Below are 21706 nucleotides of genomic sequence, written 5' to 3'. Positions count from 1 at the left end.
GGGGAAGGGGAGACGGAGGGAGAGGAGAGAGAGAAAAAGAGAGAGAGAGAGAGAGAGAAAGAAAGAATCCCAACAAGCTCCACACTCTGAGCATGGAGCCCTATGCGGGGCTTGAACTCATGAACCGTGAGATAATGACCCAAGCTGAAGTCACATGGTTAACAGGCACCCAGTAGATTTTATTTTTTAGAGTAGTTTTAGGTTCACAGCAAAACTGAGTAGGAAGTACAGAGATCTGTAGACTTCGTGCTCCCACATATGAATAGCCTGTCCTATGATGAACATCCCTCACCTGAGTGGCTCATTTGGTTAAGGGTCTGACTCTCAATCTTGGCTCAGATCATGACCTCACAGTTCGTGAGTTTGAGCCCCACATCAGGCTCTGCCCTGATGGTGTGGAGCCTGCTTGGGGTTCTGTCTCTCCTTCTCTCTGCCCCTCCTGTGCTTGTGCTCTCTCTCAAAATAACAATAAAAATAAAAAAATAGTTCAAGCCACATAAACGCCTCATCCAATGTCCTTCTGTTACGTTATCTTTTAGCTGCTGTGGAATGTGTGAGAAAGTTCCAAGTATATTAACAGTAGAAAAGCACATCCTTATGATAACAAATGAAATGAAGTATATTATTCCATGGTTCAAATTAATAGGAAATTATTCTGGATTAAAGTGAATTCCTAAATTTTAATCCATGCCTTCATTTTATTTTTTATTTTTTATTTTTTAAAAAAATTCTATTTAAGTAATCTCTACACCCAGTGTGGGGCTTGAACTCACAACCCTGAGATTAAGAGTCACAGGCTCTTCCGACTAAGTCAGTCAGGCTCCCCTCAATGTTTTCATTTTAAAAAACTTAACAATGAGGGGTGCCTGGGTGGCTCAGTCAATTAAGCATCTGACTTTTGACTTTGGCTCAGATCATAATCTCACAGTTGTGAGATTGAGCCCGGTCAGGCCCTGCATGGAGCTGACAATGGAGCTTGCTTCAGATTCTCTCTCTCTCTCTCTCTCTCTCTCTCTCTCTCTCTCTCTCTCTCGGGCTCATTCGGTTAAGTGACAGACTTTGGCTCAGGTCAGGATCTCAGGGTTTGTGGGTTCAAGCTCCACATCAGGCTGGCTACTGTCAGCACAGAGCCCAACGTAGGGCTTGAACCCATGAACCCTGAGATCCTGACCTGAGCAGAAGATCCTTAACTGATGGAGCCACCCAAGCGCCCCCCAAAACTTGTGTTTAATATGAGAACAAAATTGTTAACTGAAAGTCACAGTTTGTAGGGTTGAATGGGAAATGTTTGGTCCATAGTGGGTTTTCTGGGATAGTTTCAATTTCAAATGTTCCATACTGCCGTTGGACAATGGCTTAGTGCTATGTTTCTGAAATGGAAAATTGATTAGTCCTTGTTCCACACCTACACCTGGTTATGTTAAGGAAAATATGTGGGATCATTCTCATTCTCTTTTCTTTTTTCAAATGGTTGTATCTCGATAGCTAGTTTTCATTTATCTTTATCCTTGTGGGTTGTCTTTGAGGGAACGAAGTGTTTTCTTTACCTGAAGCTTTTGAAGAATTATTTTTCTTTAAGGAGAAAAAAAATCAAAAGGCTAGAAGAGACTTTGAAAATGTCATTGAAATAATGTCTGGGTGCAGTTGAGTGAACTTATATAAACTCTTTGAAAGTTGGATTGACTAGCATTCATGTTTGATCTAGTTAAACCAATAAAATACAGGATGTAATCTTTATATAATTACCAAAGTCCCGCTGTCTGATCCTACCTGGAGGTTACAATAATGATTCAACAGGCAAACGCCTTTCTTGTCTGATGTACTTTGACTCTTTATCTTTGCTGGCTTTAACCCAGAACAAGACTTGATTGCCAGTACTGTATTTTATTTTTGTTGTCAAGTGGCTTAACTGGGGAAGGCTATTGTAATCTGACTAAGAACTTCCCCTGGGGCGGGTTGTTGAAAACTACTGGATTCTTGTATTTTTCCATTACTCTCCTGCTCCAAGAGCATCACAGGTAAGCAATGTAGGTGGATGGTAGTGTGTGTGCACCTGGCTGAAACACAGTAGCTGGAGTTAAATCAGGGGTTTACCCACATCCTTGATGCTATTAGGCAGGGTTTTTAGATGTTCTTTGTAGAGATAAATAGAATGCCAAAGGCTGATTGATAAAGGCAAAAGCACAGAACAGCTGCAAAACCTTTACGTGGCAGGGGGGGGGGGATTGTTTTAAGAAAAACAGGAAACTTAAAACCCCAAAAGGAAATGTAGAGACACATATCTATGTGTGTGCATGTTTGTGTGTGTGTCTAGAAAATTTTTTCATGGAGCAAACATCATGCATAAAGTCAAAAGGCCAACGATCACTGGAAAATTTCTACAACACCTATTATAGACAAATGATTATTCAATCTAATTGGCCCTCGTAGCTGCTACAATGGCTATGGTTAAGCATTCAGAAAAGAAATGGTAAAATGCACAGACTGTTCACTCTAAAGGAAATGCAAATGGCTGAAGGAAATTAAACCAAAAAGAATACCATTGCCCAGTCATCATATTGGCAAACATGGCAGGATTGTTACCATCCAAGGAGAAAAACATGGCGGGCTGCCTCTTCTGAGCCTCACTAATAAGATTGCATTGGGTTATACAGAGGAACTGGGAGATTTTAAGTACAGGATTACTCCCCGACTCCTGAAAACAATAATTGTGGCAAACAAAGTAACGTCAATCATAATGGACTTTTTTTCTGACCTCTAACTCCGTGCCAAACATTTTGCTCAATACTTTATGTGGATTATGATTTTAATCTTCTTAAGCATTCTAGGACATACTGTCTTCAGTGACAAAAAAACCTATTACGACCAAAATGATCGTTCATGCTTGCTTGCTATTGCCCCAAATATTTCTGTATATAATGATAGTTTTTCATTTTGTGATTAGTGGGAAATTTTGCTTAAAATGAAAATGCCTTGGTTGAGGAAATGCATTGATGTTAATTCCCCCCGAATGTAAACAGCTTAGCAGATAGGCTCTGTGACTATTAGTTTCTCTGTAATTTTGACAGGTGTATGAGCCAATACCATGGGGAGCACTGGGTTTCCGCATGGTGCCAGGCACTAGAGGATGCATTTGCTGGGCAGCCGAAGGCAGTCTTTGCTGGAGTTTTGGTGTTTTGTTGTTGAGGTCTGGCCATTTTATCTATAGTCAAAGGAAACAAAAGGAAACTAGTCAAGGTGTTGTAGGTACACGACTTGTCCAATCCTCTCCTTTTTTTTTTTTTTTTAACCCTCTGACATGTACTACATAACACATTTTATTTCCAGCAATAAGTCCAAATCCACTGTAATCTGTGTTCTATCTATTTACCCAACCACCCCTCCTATTCTCTGCTTCAACCCCTCAATCTGATCTGCTGCTTCTGGAATGTACGATACTCAGGACCATCCCAACCAATTCATTCCTGTCCTTCCAAGGTTCTGAGTCTGGAGATTTCCTTCAAAACGCTCCATAAAAGTCACCCTTTGTTTAGCTGAACCCATTGTGGTGTGACAACTGTGTTTAACCATTTGCTTCATGAATGTGGATATTTTACTTGGCTTCTTTGAATCCCAGTTTCTTGACTTTAAAAATGGGTAAATGAAGTTTATGTCATTACATGAGATGCCTAGGGAGGCTGAATATGGCAAACACCAAAGCAAGTGCCTGCTGTGTAGATGTGGTCATTAGTACGATAGTATTATTTATTGATAATAATCCTGTCGAAGGCATATTACCCCATTGGTGTTACCGTATCAGCCAGGCAGCAGTTGCCATGCTGACTTTGCAGCCCCAGTGTCTCTCACGTGACCTTTGATGGAAGCCGTCTCTGTGAGAATCAGGAGCTGGTCCATTTGCTGGTGTGAAGCATTGAAGCAAAGAGGAAAAAGGAAGCCCTGTCTCTGGGACCACAGTCTAGTTTGGGAGCTGACTTAAATAAAAGACCTATATCCTAAGACAAGAGAGGATGGGGTACATACTTCTCTCCAGAGCAGCCCAGCAAATGCAGAAGCAGTGAAGACACCCTTAGGTTCTCCAGAGGTCCTCCCCATCTATCCAGGAAAAGAAAGACTTAGAAGGGACCAGGGTGGAAGCTGGGCCAGGTCAGTAGGGGGACGGGTAGATTGATCTTAGTTTAGCTGAAACTGGAGGTACATTCTGGGATCTGGGGATGTAAGGCTGCCGAGGAGAGTTAGGGCCGTATGATAGATGTAATAGCTAAAGCTTTAACGTGGGGCTGAGGCCGTTTAGCACGATGATCCGAGCCTAGTGGAGGAAACTTTCTGATCCTATACAGATGAGATTGACTCAGTAGGAATCCTAGATTATGAACATATACTATTGGACATAAGATATATTGAGACAGATTATTGGGAGCAGAAGAGAAAAATGTGGTATATCCGTACAATGGGATTGGACAATAAAAAGGAATGACGTATGGTTTTTGTGGCAAGGTAGACAGAGCAAAAATACCATACCGTTTAGCAAAATGTAAAACATGATGCCCAGTGAAAGAATCCAGACACAAAAGGCCACATGTTGTATAATCCCTTTTCCATGAGGTTTCCAGAATCAGTCTGTAGAAAAGGAAAGTAGGTGAGTGGTTGCCAGGGGCTGGAGGGAGGGAGATGGCGGAGTGAGTGCTAAGGGATACATGTTTCTTTCTGGGCTGGTGAAAATGTTCCAAAAATAGATAGTGGTGATGGTTGCACAGCCTTCTGAATATACCTTTTAGTATTTAGAGCATACTTTTTACTACAGACCGCTGGTTTCTATACTTTAAAACAGTGTGCTTTCTGTGTATACGTTATATCTCCATGAGCTTGTTTTAAAAGGATTTTTAAGAAGATATATTGATTTTCTTTTCTCTGAACTGAGCGCCAATGTAATACTAATCTATGAATAGAATATGATGTTGTCAAAATTCAAAGTTTAGAGATTCAGACAGAGGAAATGGACTTACTTGATGTCATACCCAACCGTGAACTTCCAAGAGCTGGAGGCCACGACATCTAAATTAGGGGGTGGTTGGTTTTACTATCCCTACCAGCTACCCCAGCCTAACACACACTCACGTAACCTATCCGAGCCAAAGGAGGAGTCGTGACCAAGATGTCAGTCATGTGGAGTAAGAGATTTCCCAGCAGAAATGCTAATGTTAGAGACAGTAAACCGTAGTCCTAATCTTTGTTCTGTACCGAGTGGATATCAGGCCGTGCTAACTGGCGTGTGGGTATTATTTCATTTCCTTATGCCAGTGACCTCATGTGTGGCATATGGTTATGTCTTACAGATGGATCAGTTGAGGTACACGGATAGTAAGTCCCTTGTCCCCCGTCACACATCCAGTGACAGGGAAAGAGAGGCTTTTCAGTGAGGTCTGACTCCCAGGCAGCCAGCAGGAGACATGGCTCAGACACTTTTCCTTTTAGGCAGTTTGAAATCCTCATTAATTTATATGTCTTTGCTTCTATCATGGGGTCAAAGCCAAAATTGGACTTACATTAGAAGCACACTTTCTATTTTGGGAAGAGAGAATTATAGGAGGGCAAAAACGGGTCTTTTGTTAATGATAACATTGAAAAATGAAATTCACACTGTGTAGCCATGAGCTAGAAAATTATTGAATGAGCCAGTATTTCTTTTTCTTTTTGCAGAACAACGGTTCCCTGGTTTGGTGTCAGAATCACAAGCAGTGTTCTAAGGTATGTTCCCTACAACTGTATCCGTGTTGTTAAAAGCGTTTAATTTTGGAATGATTGTAGAGTCACAGGAAGTGGCAAAGACAGCAGAGAAGGTACGTGTACTGTTCATCCGTTCCCCACCAGATGCTTACGCTTTCCATGTTTGTAGAACACCATTAGAAGCAGAGAACCAACACGGGTGCAATGTATGTATATCCGTCTGTGACGTTTCATCACGTGCAAATTCAGTTCAATCAAGATCCCTGTGGCGGTTCTTCTGTATGTCGCCTTATTTCTCTGCTTGTACCTTTTTCAATCCAAATAAATTTTAAGGAGAAAACATCTTCGGGTTGGAACCAGAAGGTTTACTGCATCCTACCTACCCTTACGTGATTTTGTACGTAGTTTGATTTGCAGGAATTTGTGATACTGTCATTCATAAGAAATGCACAGTTGGTCATTCAGATGACCAAAATATACTTTCCATATATTTGATCTTTCTCTACGGTTCTTGGCTCACAGCTCCCAAAACCTTGGAATTTTCTGAGTAGTAAAAGCAATGGGAACGTCTTTTGTTATATTTGGTCTCTTGCCCTCCGTTTCTAGAATCCCTTCAGAGCCCTACAGGTGGATGGGTGTCCACCCCTTACCATCATAACGACCCCTGGCCATCACAGTGGGGTTTATGTGAATGAGGTGACTTTTGGAACACGTCTGAGGATGGGGGCTCATTGCTAGGGGAACCCACTCTGAATAGAAGGTTGGAACTTCCAGCACCCCTGCCCCTGATTGCCAGGGAGGGGAGAGGGCTGGAGGCTGAATCAACCATCAACTGCCAATGATTTAATCAATTTTGCTTAGGTTAGGAAGCCTCCATTTAAAAGCAAAAACAAGAAAAGAGGGTGTTCGGAGAGCTTGCAGGCTGGTAAACACGTACAGATGTAGATTTGGGGACAGGTGATGTACCCGGAACATCATCGTCATTTCCCTGTGCGTTGCTTTGGGCTTCGGTTCCATCTGGCTGTTCCTGAGTTAACATCTGTTTATAATAAACCCGTCTAAACTGATTAATTACTAGTAAGTAAAGTGATTCTCACGTGTCCTGGTGAGCCGCCTGAGCAAACGAATGGAAACCAATGAGAGGATCAATTGGACCCTCCCATCTACACCAGCTCAGTCAGAAGCACAGGTGACAAGGGGACTTGCCAGGTTGGCCATCAAAATGGGTGTGGGGGCATGGAGGAGGGGTTGGGGAGCAGCCTCCTGGGACTGAGCCCTTAACTGGTACAATCTGATACCATCGCCAGGTACATGGTTTCAGAATTGAGTTAAATTGTAGGACACTCAGCTGATGTGGGAACGTTGGTGAACGGCTGGGGTAAACTGTCCCCCGACCATCCACACGCAGGTTGGAATTGGTTGCCGAACATTTAGAATTGCTGGTTAGTTTGATCCTTTAAATTCAAAAGTGTCTTCTCCATTTTTGAATATTCCTTCCTGCACACACACACTCTGAAGTTGTCATTCATACATTTCATAGCATACATTTTACCTCAATCCCAAAACATCGCAAATTAAGAAAAAAAAAAGAATATATATGTGTTTGTAATATGTAGTATATAAATGAGTAAAGTTTACTACTGGCTAAAAATATTGGCAACTTTGGGATCATAATAGTGTTTGACGAAATTTATGTCATAAACATTACTATTACACCGAAAATTGAAACAGTCCTTTATTGTATAACTAAAATTTTATCTGAGCCATACATAATACTGAAATAGCATATTTATGAGGAACACGATTATTTTGAGAGGTCTTTGAAACACATATCTCACAGTAAATGATTGTAGAATAATATTCCTAAGCCAAGAACTTTATTATAATGATAACGTTCCAACATCCATGCACACATTATATCATGGGATACATGTGACTATTACTCAAGATAGAACAGAATTCTTACGTGAATGTGAAATAATCTGGTGAAAATAAGCTTTGCTTAGCTCTGACTTGCTAAATCTTGGGCAGAAATGAAATGTCTGGTTTGGGCACTGTTCCTCTTTTTATGTAATAACATAAACATTTGTTCTGAGAAGACATTTTCTGGTGTCTATTATATTAATTGTTCTTTAGTTGGAATGTTGGGTAACTTGTTTATGTCACGATTGCAGGGAAGTATGTGTGTATATAAACATAGAGAGGAAGAGAGAGAGAGATGATGCCGTGATGCTGATAAAGTCTCCTAAGTACTGCTTCTGTCCAGTTTTATATTAGTTGAGTATTACATGAATTGCCAGCATTCTCTCATTTAAGCTACCCCTTTTTTCCCTATTATGTTAAAAAAAAGTAGTTCTTTTTTACACCCTTCAAAGAAATTTGAATGGAAAAGTTCATTTCAACTCTTTTTTCTTTTAAGTATCCTAATTAAAGACCCTTCGCCCTGCCGGGACAGCAGGTTGTTAAACCATATCTTGTTATCGAATGATCAAGGCTGACACGAGAGACTGAATTTCACAAGCAGAGAAATCAATTCCTTTTTGCCTGAAAGCAAGAATGCATTAATAAGTCACAGCTAACCCCACCAGCAACTTTGGAATATAGTACAAAGCTGACATAAGTTTAAGGGTTGTCTTTAGTCTGAATCTTTGGGAATGAATCTTACATATTAATCACAGTCTATCTCCTTTGGAAATTTTCACCACTGGGCACGTTTGCAGATAATTACAGTTTGCATTTCTTTGGAGATTTGTGGAGCCTATGTAGTCTTTTCCTCTTAATCTTTAGGTTAATGAGGTAAATGGTGAGTGATAGTAACTCCATTTTACAAATGGGAAAATTCAGGCACATACATATTTGATGACAGTCCTGGAATCACTCACCAAAGGGGTAGACGTGTTCCAAAGTTTAGAACGCTGCCTTCTGCATCGTGCTAACAGAAAGGAACAACTTCAAAACCTATTTTGAACAAATATTGGGACTGAAGAGTAAGAAATAACACCCAGAAGTAATGATGATAGACAAGGTTTACATAATGTTTTATAGAAACCACACGTGCTCATCATTTCTGCTTACCGTCTGCAAATATGAGCTCTTCCTCCGATCTCACTGCCCCCACCCCTGCCCCTGGTCCGTGTGCCATCATCTCTTGCCTGGACCAATCCATGAACTTCCTGTTGTGTCTCCCAGCCTCCTCTTTTGCCTCCGTGTAGTCCCCACAGGGCTGCTGGAAAGACCCTCTACACGTATACGCTGAGTCATGCTGCTGTGTACCTCACACCTTCTGATCTCTCTCCATCTTGCTCAGACCAAAACGTTGGCCCTGTGTCTCCAACTCTCTCCAACTTCATCTCCTCCTACTTTACAGCCCTTCGAGGTTGCTCTCCTCTCCCCACAGAGCCCTCCTTCCTCAGAGAGACACCCAGTTCACCCCCACCCCTCATTCCCATCTCAGCCTTGCCTCCCCAGGTCACCCCCGCCATTTGCATGCTTCATTTACACCCTAACGGGGCACGATGGAGTTATTCCTTTATCTCTCAGAGTCTGTCTCTTTCACTAGAAAGTAAGCAGCCACTACGTATGAATGAATGAAACCTGTACATTACATTTTGTCCTCCCTCAAAGTACATCTTTACTGCATTACATTTAGGAGAAAAGTAATATGTAATCCATTTTGCATATGTACGAGTTTGCAAGATTGATTATTGTCCATTTGGAAAATGTACAGCTTTGCCCTGTGCTCTGTTCTCCATGATGACATCAGCACTATGAACTCAAGGGTCTTTCGCACCATTCACTCCTAGATAATATAGAGTAGTGACTCATTCATTGTCCATTGTAGGACATTGTAGGCTTAGGTAGTCGTTCTCAGCCTGGGGCGATCTTGCTCCCAAGGGGACATTTGGCAATGGCTGGAGATAGTTTTCGTTGTCGCAACTGATGGTGGGAAGCCACAGGCATCTGGTGGGTGGAGGTCAGGGACGCTGAAGAACAGCATACAGCACACAGCACAGCCCTGTACAGCCAGAGTCATCTGGTCTAAGTGTCAGAAACGCCGAGACTGAGAACCCTGCTCTGTGCATTTTTGGCAATTATAAAAGACATAAGAACACAGCTGTCTTCTCAGCATATTCTTATATGGCGGAAAACAAGAGTGGAATTTACTTGGCATGTGGTACGTGTGGAGCCCCGTCAGGGGCTTGTTACGTACAGGAATTGTAATTGTCACAAAATACTCTCTAATGTAGGCAGGTGGATTGCTCTTTACCTCCCAATCCACTTTCTCCTCTACTAACCCAAACCTAGTTCTTCACCTGAGCACATTATCACCTAGAATTAAGCATCTACATTTCCCAAAGCTTTTTTGCTGCTAACTTATTAAAAGCCTACTCAATGCAATTGGAATGATCGTGAAGGACTTTTGAAATGCCTCTCTATAGGAAACGGATTTAGCTAGAAAATGCACTCCTGGCTGTTCCCCTTCTCTGTCCTCTACTGCTTAGGATGCAGACTGATGGTAGGGGCTCTGGCAGCCGTCTTGGTCCATGAGTTACCCTTGACGATGGAGGCCAGTGTGAGAATAACCAATAAGAAAGACAGAGGGCATCTGGGTCTTTGATGCCATGGAGTCCCCATTATAAGTCTTAGACTTCTTAAATTATGTACACATGAAAGAAAACTTTCTGTGTTACTTAAGTCACTGTTTTTACTTTTTTGTTGTTGTTCTGTGAAGATGGACCTGAATCAGTGAACCTGATCTTGACCCTGTAATTGGCATGACCATCTCTGTTTCACGGATGCTTAGGAAGTTTGGATGATCTTTGTATAATGTCACTCAGCTACTAAGTACTGGCAAGTACCAGAGATGGGATTTGAACTGGGTTCTGATGGAGTCAGAAGCCAGTAGTTTTCCTATCGTGTTCTCCACACATTTTAAGTATCATAGAACCTTACAAAAATTACAAAAGATCTTTTGCCCATTGTAGAAGTTGATGCCCCTGGGGCGTTTGGTTTCCCCCAGACCACTTCTATAGCCATTATGAAATGTATAACTTCCTGGAAACATTGTGGCCCAACTCTAGGGAAAGAATAATGTTTTCTCCTTCTCTCTCTTCAATCTCCATTGTCCAATGGGAAGTCAAGAAGAGGCTGTTGAAAGATGGCCCATTCTACCGGTTCAGCTTCATTCCGTAAATGCCTGGAGAAATGGATTTCTTAGAAATTCTTCCATTAAGGTGATTCCTCACACTGAGAAAACACGTAGCTCAGAGGAACACGGGTACTCCAAAATAACCTGTTTGCAAAATTGATACCTGAACTAAGTGTCAGTTTAGGATGATAAGGGGCAAACTTTTAAAATAGACCAAATCTACCAAAAGATGATACCTTTTAGAATAACTTACTTTCAGGACTTCACTTTTAGTAATAACCAAATATTAAGATCATCTGTTTCTTTTTTTTAATGTTTTTTTTTTATCTTGAGACAGAGAAAGTGCAGTCGTGACCATGGGAGGGGCAGAGAGGGAGAGAAAATCGCAAGGGGGCTCTGTGCAGATCTGGGGCTCGATCTCACGAACCATGAAATCATGTTCTGAGCCAAAATCAAGAGTCAGACGCTCAACCAACTAAGCCACATAGGCACCCCAAGGTTGTACTTTTTAAAAATGTTAATTAATTAATTAATTAATTAACTAATTTAGAGAGAGAGAGAATGTACATGCATGCATGTGACCACAAGGGACAGAGAGAGAGAGAGACAGAGAATCCCAAGCAAACTCTGCACTCTCAGCTCAGAGCCTGATGTGGGGCCCGATTTCATGAACCATGAGATCATGCTTTGAGCCAAAATAGAGTCAGATGCTCACCTCACTGAGCCACACGGGCACCCCAAGATCTTCTAATTAAGACAGTAAACATATGCCTTTGGCATAAAACCGAAAGGCATTTTTCTGTTCTATCTAAATCTTTGTAACCCATTTTTATCTAAATGTTTTAATCTAAGCAGCCCTAAATACTTTTTGGAATGAAACATTAGTGGGGTGGTATAAAAACGTAATAAAATGTCCTAATAAAATGTTTAGTTTTGACAATGTACATTATTTTAAGAACTTCTTTTAATTAAATCTCTTAACACATTATTCTATACCAAATGTAATGTAAATTTCCTAATTTTTCCCATATAACACAATGGGATGGCTTGTTGAGGTTTTTCACTTATGTTTTTATTTTATTTTATTTTATTTAAAATTTTTTTATTTATTTTTTATTTTATCTTATTTTTGAGAGAGAGAGAGAGAGAGAGAGAGCGTGAGCAGAGGGAAAGGGCAAGGAGAAGGAGACACAGAATCCGATGCAGGGTCCAGGCTCTAAGCTGTCAGCCCAGAGCCGAATGCAGGCTCAAACTCTCGAACCGTGAGGTCATGACCTGACCCGAAGTCGGACGCTTAACCGACTTAACCACCCAGGCAGCCCTGTTTTTATTTTAACATTCTCTTTACATTTCATTTACTTGTCCTAATAGAGTTTGATGATTTCAGTTTCAACAAATACTCATTGAATTGTTCTGTGTCCCAGGCCCTCATGATTAAGTAATACAACAGCACGTTTGGTCTTTGCCCTTACTTTTTACTGTTTTGGCTTCCTGAGCAAATCCCCTTTTTTAAAGTCTTCATTCCTTTGAAAAAATTGGCTCAGGATCCCTTAAGAGTCCCCAGTATTGCAATGACCCTCCTTTCCCACTTTCTCCTTACTCACCCGCTGGAGCATTTGTGCACTTTGAGGATCCGTCCTTCCTTTGCTCTTTGCTGATCCCGTAATTCTTTTCCAATTCTAGCTCTCCTCCCTTTCTACCACTCTGGGGTTCCCCTGAACTCATCCGTTAATTGGTTATTGTATAAGTGAGCGTGGCCCTCTCAGATTCTGCTCACCCCCCCAACCCCGAGGTTTTTCACAACCTGTAAGTCATTCACGACTCACCTGGATGGCAATATTTGCGAAAGACAGAAGTGTTTGAAGGAGACCCCAGCTTCTGGATGTTTATGGTAAGAGTTAGATGAGTGGGTGGAGGTGAGGGAATGTGAGTGATGTGGACCATTAAGATTGCTCTTTTTGGAAGGATGGAGAGAAGAATTCTGAAGCTAGAAGCCTTTAAGGAATATTCCAATGTAACTCTTTCACAGTGCAGTTGAGAACTCTGATCCTAAAGTGAGAATTATCCTGCCCAAGGCGACCTCCATAAGTGGAGGATTCTAGTTCCACCCCCAGACCTGCAGGGAGGAGACAAGGGCAGGAGTTGAGTCTTCAGTGGCCGGTGATTTAATCGATCCCACCTATGTAGTGAACCCTTCGTAAAAACGCAGAAGGAGGGCTTTGGAGGGCTCCAGGTTGGTGAACACAGCCAGGTGCTGAGAAAGCAGTGCCCTTGGTGAGGGTATGGAAGCCCCATGCTTCTCTTCCATCTGGCTGTTCCTGAGTTATGTGCCAGATGATAACCTGATGATGTTGTCAGTAACACGTTTCTCTGAGTGCTGTGAGCCATTCTAGGAAATTGCTTGAATTCAAGGAATGGGAGGTGTGGAAATGTCTGATTTCCAGCTAGTGGTCAGAAGCACAGATGACAAGCTGAAGTGGTGAGAGGAAAGCATCCTTCTAGGACTGAGCCTTTGACTGTGGGAGCTGATGGCATCTCCAGGTAGATAGTGTGAGAATGGAGCAGACTTGTTCGTTGGTGTGGGGAAGCTTATTCTTCACACACACACACACACACACACACACACACACTGTAATTAGCGTCTACTACTTTATGCCAGGGTCGGCAAATCACAGTAACTATTTTCATCTCTGTAGCTCTGTAGCTCGTAAAGGTCTCTGTGGCAACGATCAGCCTGCCGTTGTCGCATGAAATCAGCGATAGAGAATACATAAACAAATGAGTGTGGCTGTGTTCCAATAAAACTTTATTTATGGACGCTGAAATTTGAATCTCATGTAATTTTCACATGTCATGCAACTTGATTTTTTCCTAACCATTTAAAAATGTAAAAACAATTCTTAGCTCACCAGCTGTACAAAAACAGGTGCCAGGCCATTGGTGAGAGTTTGCCAGTCTGTTCTATGGCATTGCATTAACTTGTGCAAAACCAAACTTCAACAAAACAATAAAATGCATTCTTCCCTCAATACAAAGACGTATCTTGATGTATTCAAACTCAAACAAGAGTGGACAGTTTCTAACATCATTTGTGGAACATTGTTGGTTGGTGTGTGAGGACTTTTGAATGAATGTGTTATAGACAATAGTAAGAAAACGTCAAAGAGATCACAATTTTTGGAAAATCCACTGTTGGAATGGGATTATTCGAGCCAGGAAAAATTGTGAAGGACTTCAAAATGAGCAAAACAAAAACGACTCAGAATGAGTGTCTTAGGTTAGACCCTTCCAAGTTATCTCCAGCGTTCATTGTCTCTGAGCTATTTTCTTAGTCTGCAAATGGTAGAAAGCTGATAATAATGCAGATGATTCTTGTCCATGGAAATGCAAATGGATTGTGGCCAGTGGAATGCAATTGATGCTCCCCCATGAATAGACCATTTTGCATCTATTTGTTAATCCGTTCCAGTAAGTCTTGTTGCATGTGAATATATTTATATATTTCTTGGATTTCTCCTTTGAACCAAATGTAACCTATTACTGGTCCTTGCAGTATTTCATGGGTTCAATCTGATCTTTGACATGTGTTCATTTTATGTTTGCATGAGTGTCATACATCCACTTTATAAAAGATTTATCCTTTGCCATGATGCTCTGCTACCTTGTAGGGAGGCATAGCACTGTTGATGACAACCCACCTATCTGTGAGGAGCCTGGGGCCTCATCCTTCTCCTTTTGGGTGCTATAACTCACGCACTCCACTTGTTTCCCATTTGGTTTTGAGGAGATGTGTTGAAAAGCAGTAATTTAGGGCCCAGCCTTGGTGCCTTGGCAGGCTGCTTTGATCACCGCGGGAGTTTGGTTCTTACAAGGGCTACAACTCCAAATTCTGAGTCCTCTTCCAGGTTTATTCAGAGCCAGATTTTGAGGTGAGGGGTATTGGTTTTGCTTTTATGAACATCTGGACAGCTTCATTTGACATCTGCGAAATTTACTGGATAAGGGTCAAACCTCTGAAATAGAATGGAATGTGACTGTTGAAGGTTTTTGTTTTGTGTTAGATGCTTTCTATCATTTACATGATAATGATTGTGAATCCGTAGAGCTGAAGGAAAACATATCTTAAGGAGAAAAGTGAAAACTCAGACACACATGGACGGTCTCTGTGTCCAAAAATCTAAGACCAAAGTTGAACATTGTTTACTTCTTTGCAACTCTAATAAATAGTGGATGAAAACATTTAAAGTCTATGGTAATACTGATATTCATATAGTTTTCCCCAACTTTATACATTCAACTTTAAGGACAAAGTTGATGTGCAGTGAGTATCAGTTATCTACATACTGATGTCTCTTGGGAATTGCCAAATATTTCATAGGCAAAGCCATCAGTGACACTGATTGCCAAAGAAGTGTACGTTTATAACCATGGAAGAAATAGCTTCTTGTAGAAAACTTCCCAAGCGGTATGATGAATTCCCTTTATTGTACCCGTGGTCTTTCCATCAGTAAAGATCATGACACTGTTTCTCAGGAGAAAGTAAATAGGATATCATGATCTGAGAAGAGAAGACAGAAATTCCTTAAAGCAGTGGTGGAATTAAAATTTGCATGGAATGCATATGAGAAGAAATTGTTGGGTGTGTGAAGGTTGGACTGGTGTGGTTTTGACAAAGCCGTCTGTACCTACATCATATTAGCATGGGTAATGAAGATTGTAGAATTGTCTGACGGTCCTATCACATCATGCCAGAGAATGGCATGATTTTAGGTCCCCAAAGATGAACCCTGGTCCTGAGCGCTTACCAAGAGATGAAGCCTCTTTCAAGGGAGACCTGAGTCCTTGAACTTTACGGTGTAAATGCAGATGGAAATCAAATGAGCAGCGGGCTGGGGTCAGGACTATTTGTGAAACATCATTCTCCGGTACGCTGTCCAGTGTCCCTCTGCAGGAACGCGCAAAGGGATATCATCTGTGATGCAAAGTCAGAGTTGGGAAAACAGGAGAGAGAAAGGTGAGAGAATCTGAAGCAGACAAAAGCAAAAATAACTTATAAACGGGGTAGCTAAGCATCTAGTGCGAAAACATCATTTCTTAGATGGCGAGGAAGGCCTGCTGAGATGTGTGAGAAGGGCTGAAGGCTTCCAGCCGGGAGAATGCAGGTGGGTCCAGGAGTTAATGGTTGAAACAATTAGAGGTTTGTGCCCCCTTCTGTCCGCCCCAGCCTCCTGGAATGCACGTCCCCAGTTCGAATTGCAGCCTCCAGCTTTGAAGGCAGCCTGAACTGGTGTCGCTGATTTGCTTCTCCTCGCATGTCATTCTTATGGTAAGTGTGTTCTCCCCTCGTGCTGGGAACTTTTATCAAACATATTAGTGTGCTTTTGGGTGATCATTAGCCTGCAGTAGCTGGAACATTCCAGGGTTTTTTTTTCTTATCCTAGAAACTGGCCTGAAAGAACACACAGAGCTCCCTGCTAGGCTCAGAGCACAATCAATATGTAAGGAAAAGAACGGGTTCTTATTTAGATTTAAATCCATCATGTGACATGTTAATCGTCCAACGTGTTTCTGATTTTCCGTATCATTTTTTATGGGTGTGAAACACTCTTCCACCTGCTGTAAACTTCAAAGCCAAGACCCGCGGAAGGAAAAATCACCTCCATGTAAGTCTTCATTGTCACCCTTGCCTACTCTTTCGGGCTATTAATTTCTCCTCCCGTCCGATGAAAGAAGATGCCAGCGAAAACTCTTAACTTGGTTTGCGATTGAAGAAGGGTTCCCGAAAGCTGGCGTTAGCAAGGGAATCTGTTTGAACATATGAAAAACATCTCAGTCAGGATGCATTACATGGTGATTATGGTCTGACAGATGTGTTCAAGTTGTAATGTATTCATCAGAAGGCGCACGGAGCACGGATGAGTGCCGATTGCTTGAAGATGTTGGGGTTTGATTTGGCAGCTGGCAGAGAGCACCCGCGTGGACTGAAGGTTGGGGAGTGTTAGGTTTTAGAAAGGAGACCACATTGACTTTCAGTGGCTGGGTGTGCAAATTTGGGCTCTATCTGTCGGTGATCCTTGACATGAAGATCAAGTCTAGTTGTATTTACCTATTCACACACAGGATTTCCTCTCAGACATCTGAGTTATGCTGGTGCATAATCTGCCTTGGGCACATGATTTCTTTATGTTTTTAAGAGAACAATCATTACAAGAAAATAAATGTAGGTTTTATTCTTATGTATTTTTTTAAAAATTTTTTAACATTTTTAAAATTTATTTTTGAGACAGAGAGAGATAGAGCATGAACGGGGTGGGTCAGAGAGAGAGGGAGACACAGAATCTGAAACAGGCTCCAGGCTCTGAGCTGTCCGCACAGAGCCCGACACGGGGCTCGAACTCACTGGCTGCGAGATCGTGACCTGAGCTGAAGTCGGACACTTAGCCGACTGAGCCACCCAGGCGCCCCTATTTTTATGTATTTTTTAAAATATATTTACTTTCTTAAGTAATAATCTCTACACCCAACGTGGGGCTCAAACTCACGACCCCAATATCGGGAGTCATGTGCTCTGCTGACTGAGCCAGCCAGGCCCCCAAAGTCTCGGTTTTGACTTTAACTCTCTTGAAATCTGTTTTTGCTAGCTGAGTGAACAAGGACACTGTCTAACTTGCCGGGAAAAGTCTAGGCTACCGACTGCAAACTAATTTTCCTTTCTCAAAAGTTCTTATACCTCTTTGATTCAGAAGAACTTCCATCACCCTATAAATAAATAAATACACCTTGGTATATTCCTGCTGCAGCTAGGTTGGGTCAGAGAACCCCCTTGTCAGATTCCTTGCTCAAAACATGATGTTCTTTGGGTGATTTGAAGGGCGTATGTGTGTAATGGCTAAGCCGGAGATTTGTTTTTTCCATTTAATTCTTGTGGCCATGGTATTGGGGATACACTGCTGAGGTTATGCCTTCTATTTTCTGGGTTGAAGGAGAAAATAATTTTTTTCTAAGGAGGATCTTTGTCAAGCACTCCCTTTACCTTGCATGAATGTCTACGCAGAGGCCATATTACCTTTTTCCTCAGGCAAACATCTTTGTTAGGATCTTTTATTTTTGCAGTGGATGCTGGAGCTAACAGAAGGTCTGCTGGCCATGACGTGGCAGTGACATGTTAACAAAGCCGCCATACCCCTGACACTTGCCCAGGGGCAGGGTATCAAACTCTCTGTAGCCTCATGGTACCAGGGGTCACCAGGGAGAAGCATGATTTATATGTGTCCGGGGCGTATATAGTTTCCAGATGCTGTGCAACCTTTGTCTTGATTCCAAAACTATACTTTGTACCTTTGCCACCTCAAAATTGTCCTTTAGCCAGTGGTTTTCATGGAATGCACGTTGCTGCTAGCAACATGTATAGATTGTTACAAGCTGTCCCACAAACCCAGCCTTTGGGACTACCCTGAGGAACATGGGGGCTTTGGGCTGTTATTCCCTGCCATCCTTAGAAGGAAGCTTGAGGCAGCCCTCCTTGTGCTGCCATTATTAGTACTAACGATGTTTCCCCCAGAAGCAGGTAGATGTTGTTGTTGTTGTTTCCTCCTATGGGTACTGTGTACCTTAACCAACAGTGTTTTCCCCTTGAATTGGCTGTTGGGAAGCTAAAGCATAAATAAAAGGAGCTATCTTTGACAAGGGTACTGAAATTAATCTCATGCGATTTGGAAACTAGCGTTATCCCTGACTCCACCTGCTTGTTTATCGTTTCTGTTTTTATTGCCCTTCATCTCTTTTCTCTCACATGCCTAAGATTGGTTTATGGATCTCGGTCAGTTGTTTCACAATGCCTTTAATGGGGCGCCTGGGTGGCTCAGTCTTAAGCGGCCGACTTCGGCTCAGGTCATGATCTCGCAGTCCGTGAGTTCGAGCCCCGCGTCGGGCTCTGTGCTGACAGCTCAGAGCCTGGAGCCTGTTTCCGATTCTGTGTCTCCCTCTCTCTCTGACCCACCCCGTTCATGCTCTGTCTCTCTCTGGCTCAAAAATAAAATAAAACCTTAAAAAAAAAAAAAGAGTGAGAAAGGCCAGGGGTACCTGGGTGGCTCAGTCAGTTAAGTGTCCGACTTCGGCTCAGGTCATGATCTCACGGCTCGTGAGTTCGAGCCCCACGTCGGGCTCTGTGCTGACAGCTCAGAGCCTGGAGCCTACTTCGGATTCTGTGTCTCCCTGTGTCTCTCTACCCCTCCTCTGCTCATGCTCTGTCTCAAAAATAAATAAACATTAAAAAAATTTTTTTTTAAAAGAGTGAGAAAGGCCAGTGATAAGTTTATAAACTCATGAAATAACAAATAACAAAAAGTTGCCGTATTGTGGCTGAAACCGTGCCTGATGAGTTTCCTCTGGTTTCCTGGACTATTCCATCCATGATTTTGTGGTTAGCCCAGATGAGTTGACAAGACATCTGTATTCAAGGCAACGGTCTTCTCGCTGGGTCGTGATGATTATGGCATCATACTTGGAAGGGAGCAGTGGCTGCCTCTGGTCAGTTAGGTAATGGCTGTAACTGGGCAAAAGAAACAAAAAAGTGCAGTTTCAATGATGAGCCCAGGGGGAGTGCAGTATAAACGTGTTCTGATGGGAAATGAGGTAAGTGGAGCAAAGGTGGAAAGCTTTTGTTTGTGTGCACCCTTTGGAACCAAAGGGCTTTGGCCCGTCTTCACAGATCTTAAGTCATAAATAGCAGAGGTCAAAGAATAGTCTTTAAAGCTACACAATAAAGAAAGGACCTCTCTCCACTGGGTCTTTTCAGCGCGTCGCTACCAATGCGGGTGAGTTCATTTTCCATTTGTGTGGAGGAAAAAAATGACTTAACGTGTGCACTTTGTACAGATGTCTTTCTTTCTCATTCTCTCTGTCTGTCCCTCTCCCATTTCTGTTAATAGTAGTGGTAATGGCTTGTGTTGGTCTCTATGAAGCACTTTCTCAGTCTGCCGTCGGCTTTGGGAGCCCACATTGAAACTTTTAAGCATAGAGAAGCACATGTAGACAAACTGGGTTTTCCACTTCTTCAACTACCGTGGAAGGTGCAGTCAAGTGACTGTGGGAATCACGATGTGATTTTCATTCCACCAATAGCTCCGTCCCTGTCCTCGTACCTCTTCACGCTGCGAGACAACCTGCGGATGAGGCAGGGAAGAACAGGAGACATTTGCTGGTGGTTAGAAAAATGGGATTACATGGCATCGCCGTATTGAACGGCACGCATTTCAAGGGATTACAAATGCGTGATGCCGCACCAAGGTTCTGCAGAAGGAACACTGTTCCCAGGAAGGGCTGCGAAAGCCGCTGGGGCCAAGATCAGCGTGCGCCGTGCAAGCAAAGATCATTTTGAGAAGTCGGGCCGCCCGCAGATGCGGCCGATTCAGCCTTTTGCAGACTTTCCTGGCGGGCAGCATTGTTGAGTGCAAGGGAAGCCGTCCAGCGCCTCCTCGGGGACACAGCTCGGAACCCAGCTCGCCCTGGGCTCTGCTTGCTGATGAAGGTGGGGCTTTGAGGGCCGTGCAGCTCCCAGTTCTCACAGCTGAAAGGTTGAACTTGGGTGGTTGCAGATCAATGAGCTGCGTTTCCCAAGAGAAACTGCACAATGGCCCCGGGACCATTAAGCTGTGAAGATTCATGCCTTCGTGTTTGGGAGTGTGTGTTCAGCAACTTTTCCTTGGGGAGGGGAGGGCAGGGGAGGGGGGCATGTGAGCCGTGGCTTTTTACATCCAACTGTATGCACATTTTCCCTTTTTGTACGGGGAAATAATGCCTGCACTAAGGATAACCCTCCCCTCCTCCTAAATCCTTCCACAAAAAGATACTTATTAAGGCTGGCATTCTGAAGAACTAAATGCTTCTTTAACTTTGCTTTATCTGCTTCAATGAGCACAGTGTACGGAGTCCGGGGAATTCACATTACGGCCGCGAGCAGCCCTCCCTATTCTCTAGGGCTCTTTGGGCACAGAAATAATCCCTTCCTAGGATCCTTTGAGAAAGCAACTCAACTATGCAGGCTAATCAACTGTAAATCGTGGCCAACTCGAAAGTATTGCATGAGGTAGCATCGAAGAGTGTTCCGATCGCCAAAAAGGCCTGTTGCTCCATCTCTTTAAAGACAGACGGTGCTTCCAACACCCAGGACAGACTCGAGGCGAATACGTTTATTTGCTGTATTTTAAAGCTGAGGAGTACTGCTCCCTCCTGACCCCTTCTTCCCTTTTGTCCTGCGCATGCTGTGTCTGTTTCCCTGTTTCGTTTGTCGTTTTGAGACAAAAAGACAATGAAACTCCTTACAACTTTTGTTTTCCAAGTGGTAATGGAGAATATATAAGGAGAAGTGAACTCCGATGCAATGTTAAATTACATACACGGGGAAGGTTTCCTGGGTTGCTTCTAAAGGCATTTTCTGCCCAGTCCTGGTATAGTATTTGACAAGAAAAAACCCATCCAGGCTGGGAGAGACGCATCTCCACGCGCGTGTGCTCCCGTGCTGAAACGCCCGATGTTCTAATGTTTGATGTCGTTCTGCTCAAAGGCTGTGTCTTGATCTGGACTAAGAGAGGACTAAGACAGGACTGCATTCTCCTTGCCTTGCAGGATAATGTCAGTAATGCATTTACAATAGCACAAATCCAGTGTGAAGTAAAGACTAGAATTTTGAAGCTTCTCTTTCTGAATCATGGAAATCTAACAAATGGGACCTTGGCATTTGCTCGCTGATATTTGGAAGGCAGAGTGAGAAGTCCGTTTTTAGCCAAGGACGTGTCCCTTCCTTACCTGCTTTGTTCTTGGTATACCTTCATC

At 42.7% G+C, this 21706-nt stretch overlaps 1 protein-coding gene across 3 annotated transcripts in view; it reads left to right on the top strand.

Annotated features, from left to right (window-relative positions):
* ANOS1 (anosmin 1) overlaps window positions 1-21706 on the top strand; it is a 179994-nt gene that overhangs the window by 29171 nt on the left and 129117 nt on the right. For 2 of the 3 annotated variants that reach the window (XM_027050598.2, XM_027050597.2), the window contains exon 2: window positions 5698-5745. In XM_027050598.2, the coding sequence (XP_026906399.2) occupies window positions 5698-5745 (48 nt within the window). Of the gene's footprint in view, window positions 1-5697; window positions 5746-18971; window positions 19690-21706 lie in introns of those variants that run through there. The other variant, XM_053202044.1, reaches the window with a different exon arrangement.

Source organism: Acinonyx jubatus, chromosome X (genome assembly GCF_027475565.1).
Source record: "Acinonyx jubatus isolate Ajub_Pintada_27869175 chromosome X, VMU_Ajub_asm_v1.0, whole genome shotgun sequence".
Taxonomy (NCBI): domain Eukaryota; kingdom Metazoa; phylum Chordata; class Mammalia; order Carnivora; family Felidae; genus Acinonyx; species Acinonyx jubatus.
Note: the sequence above shows the minus strand (reverse complement) of the source record. Positions and strands in the feature narration are given on the sequence as shown.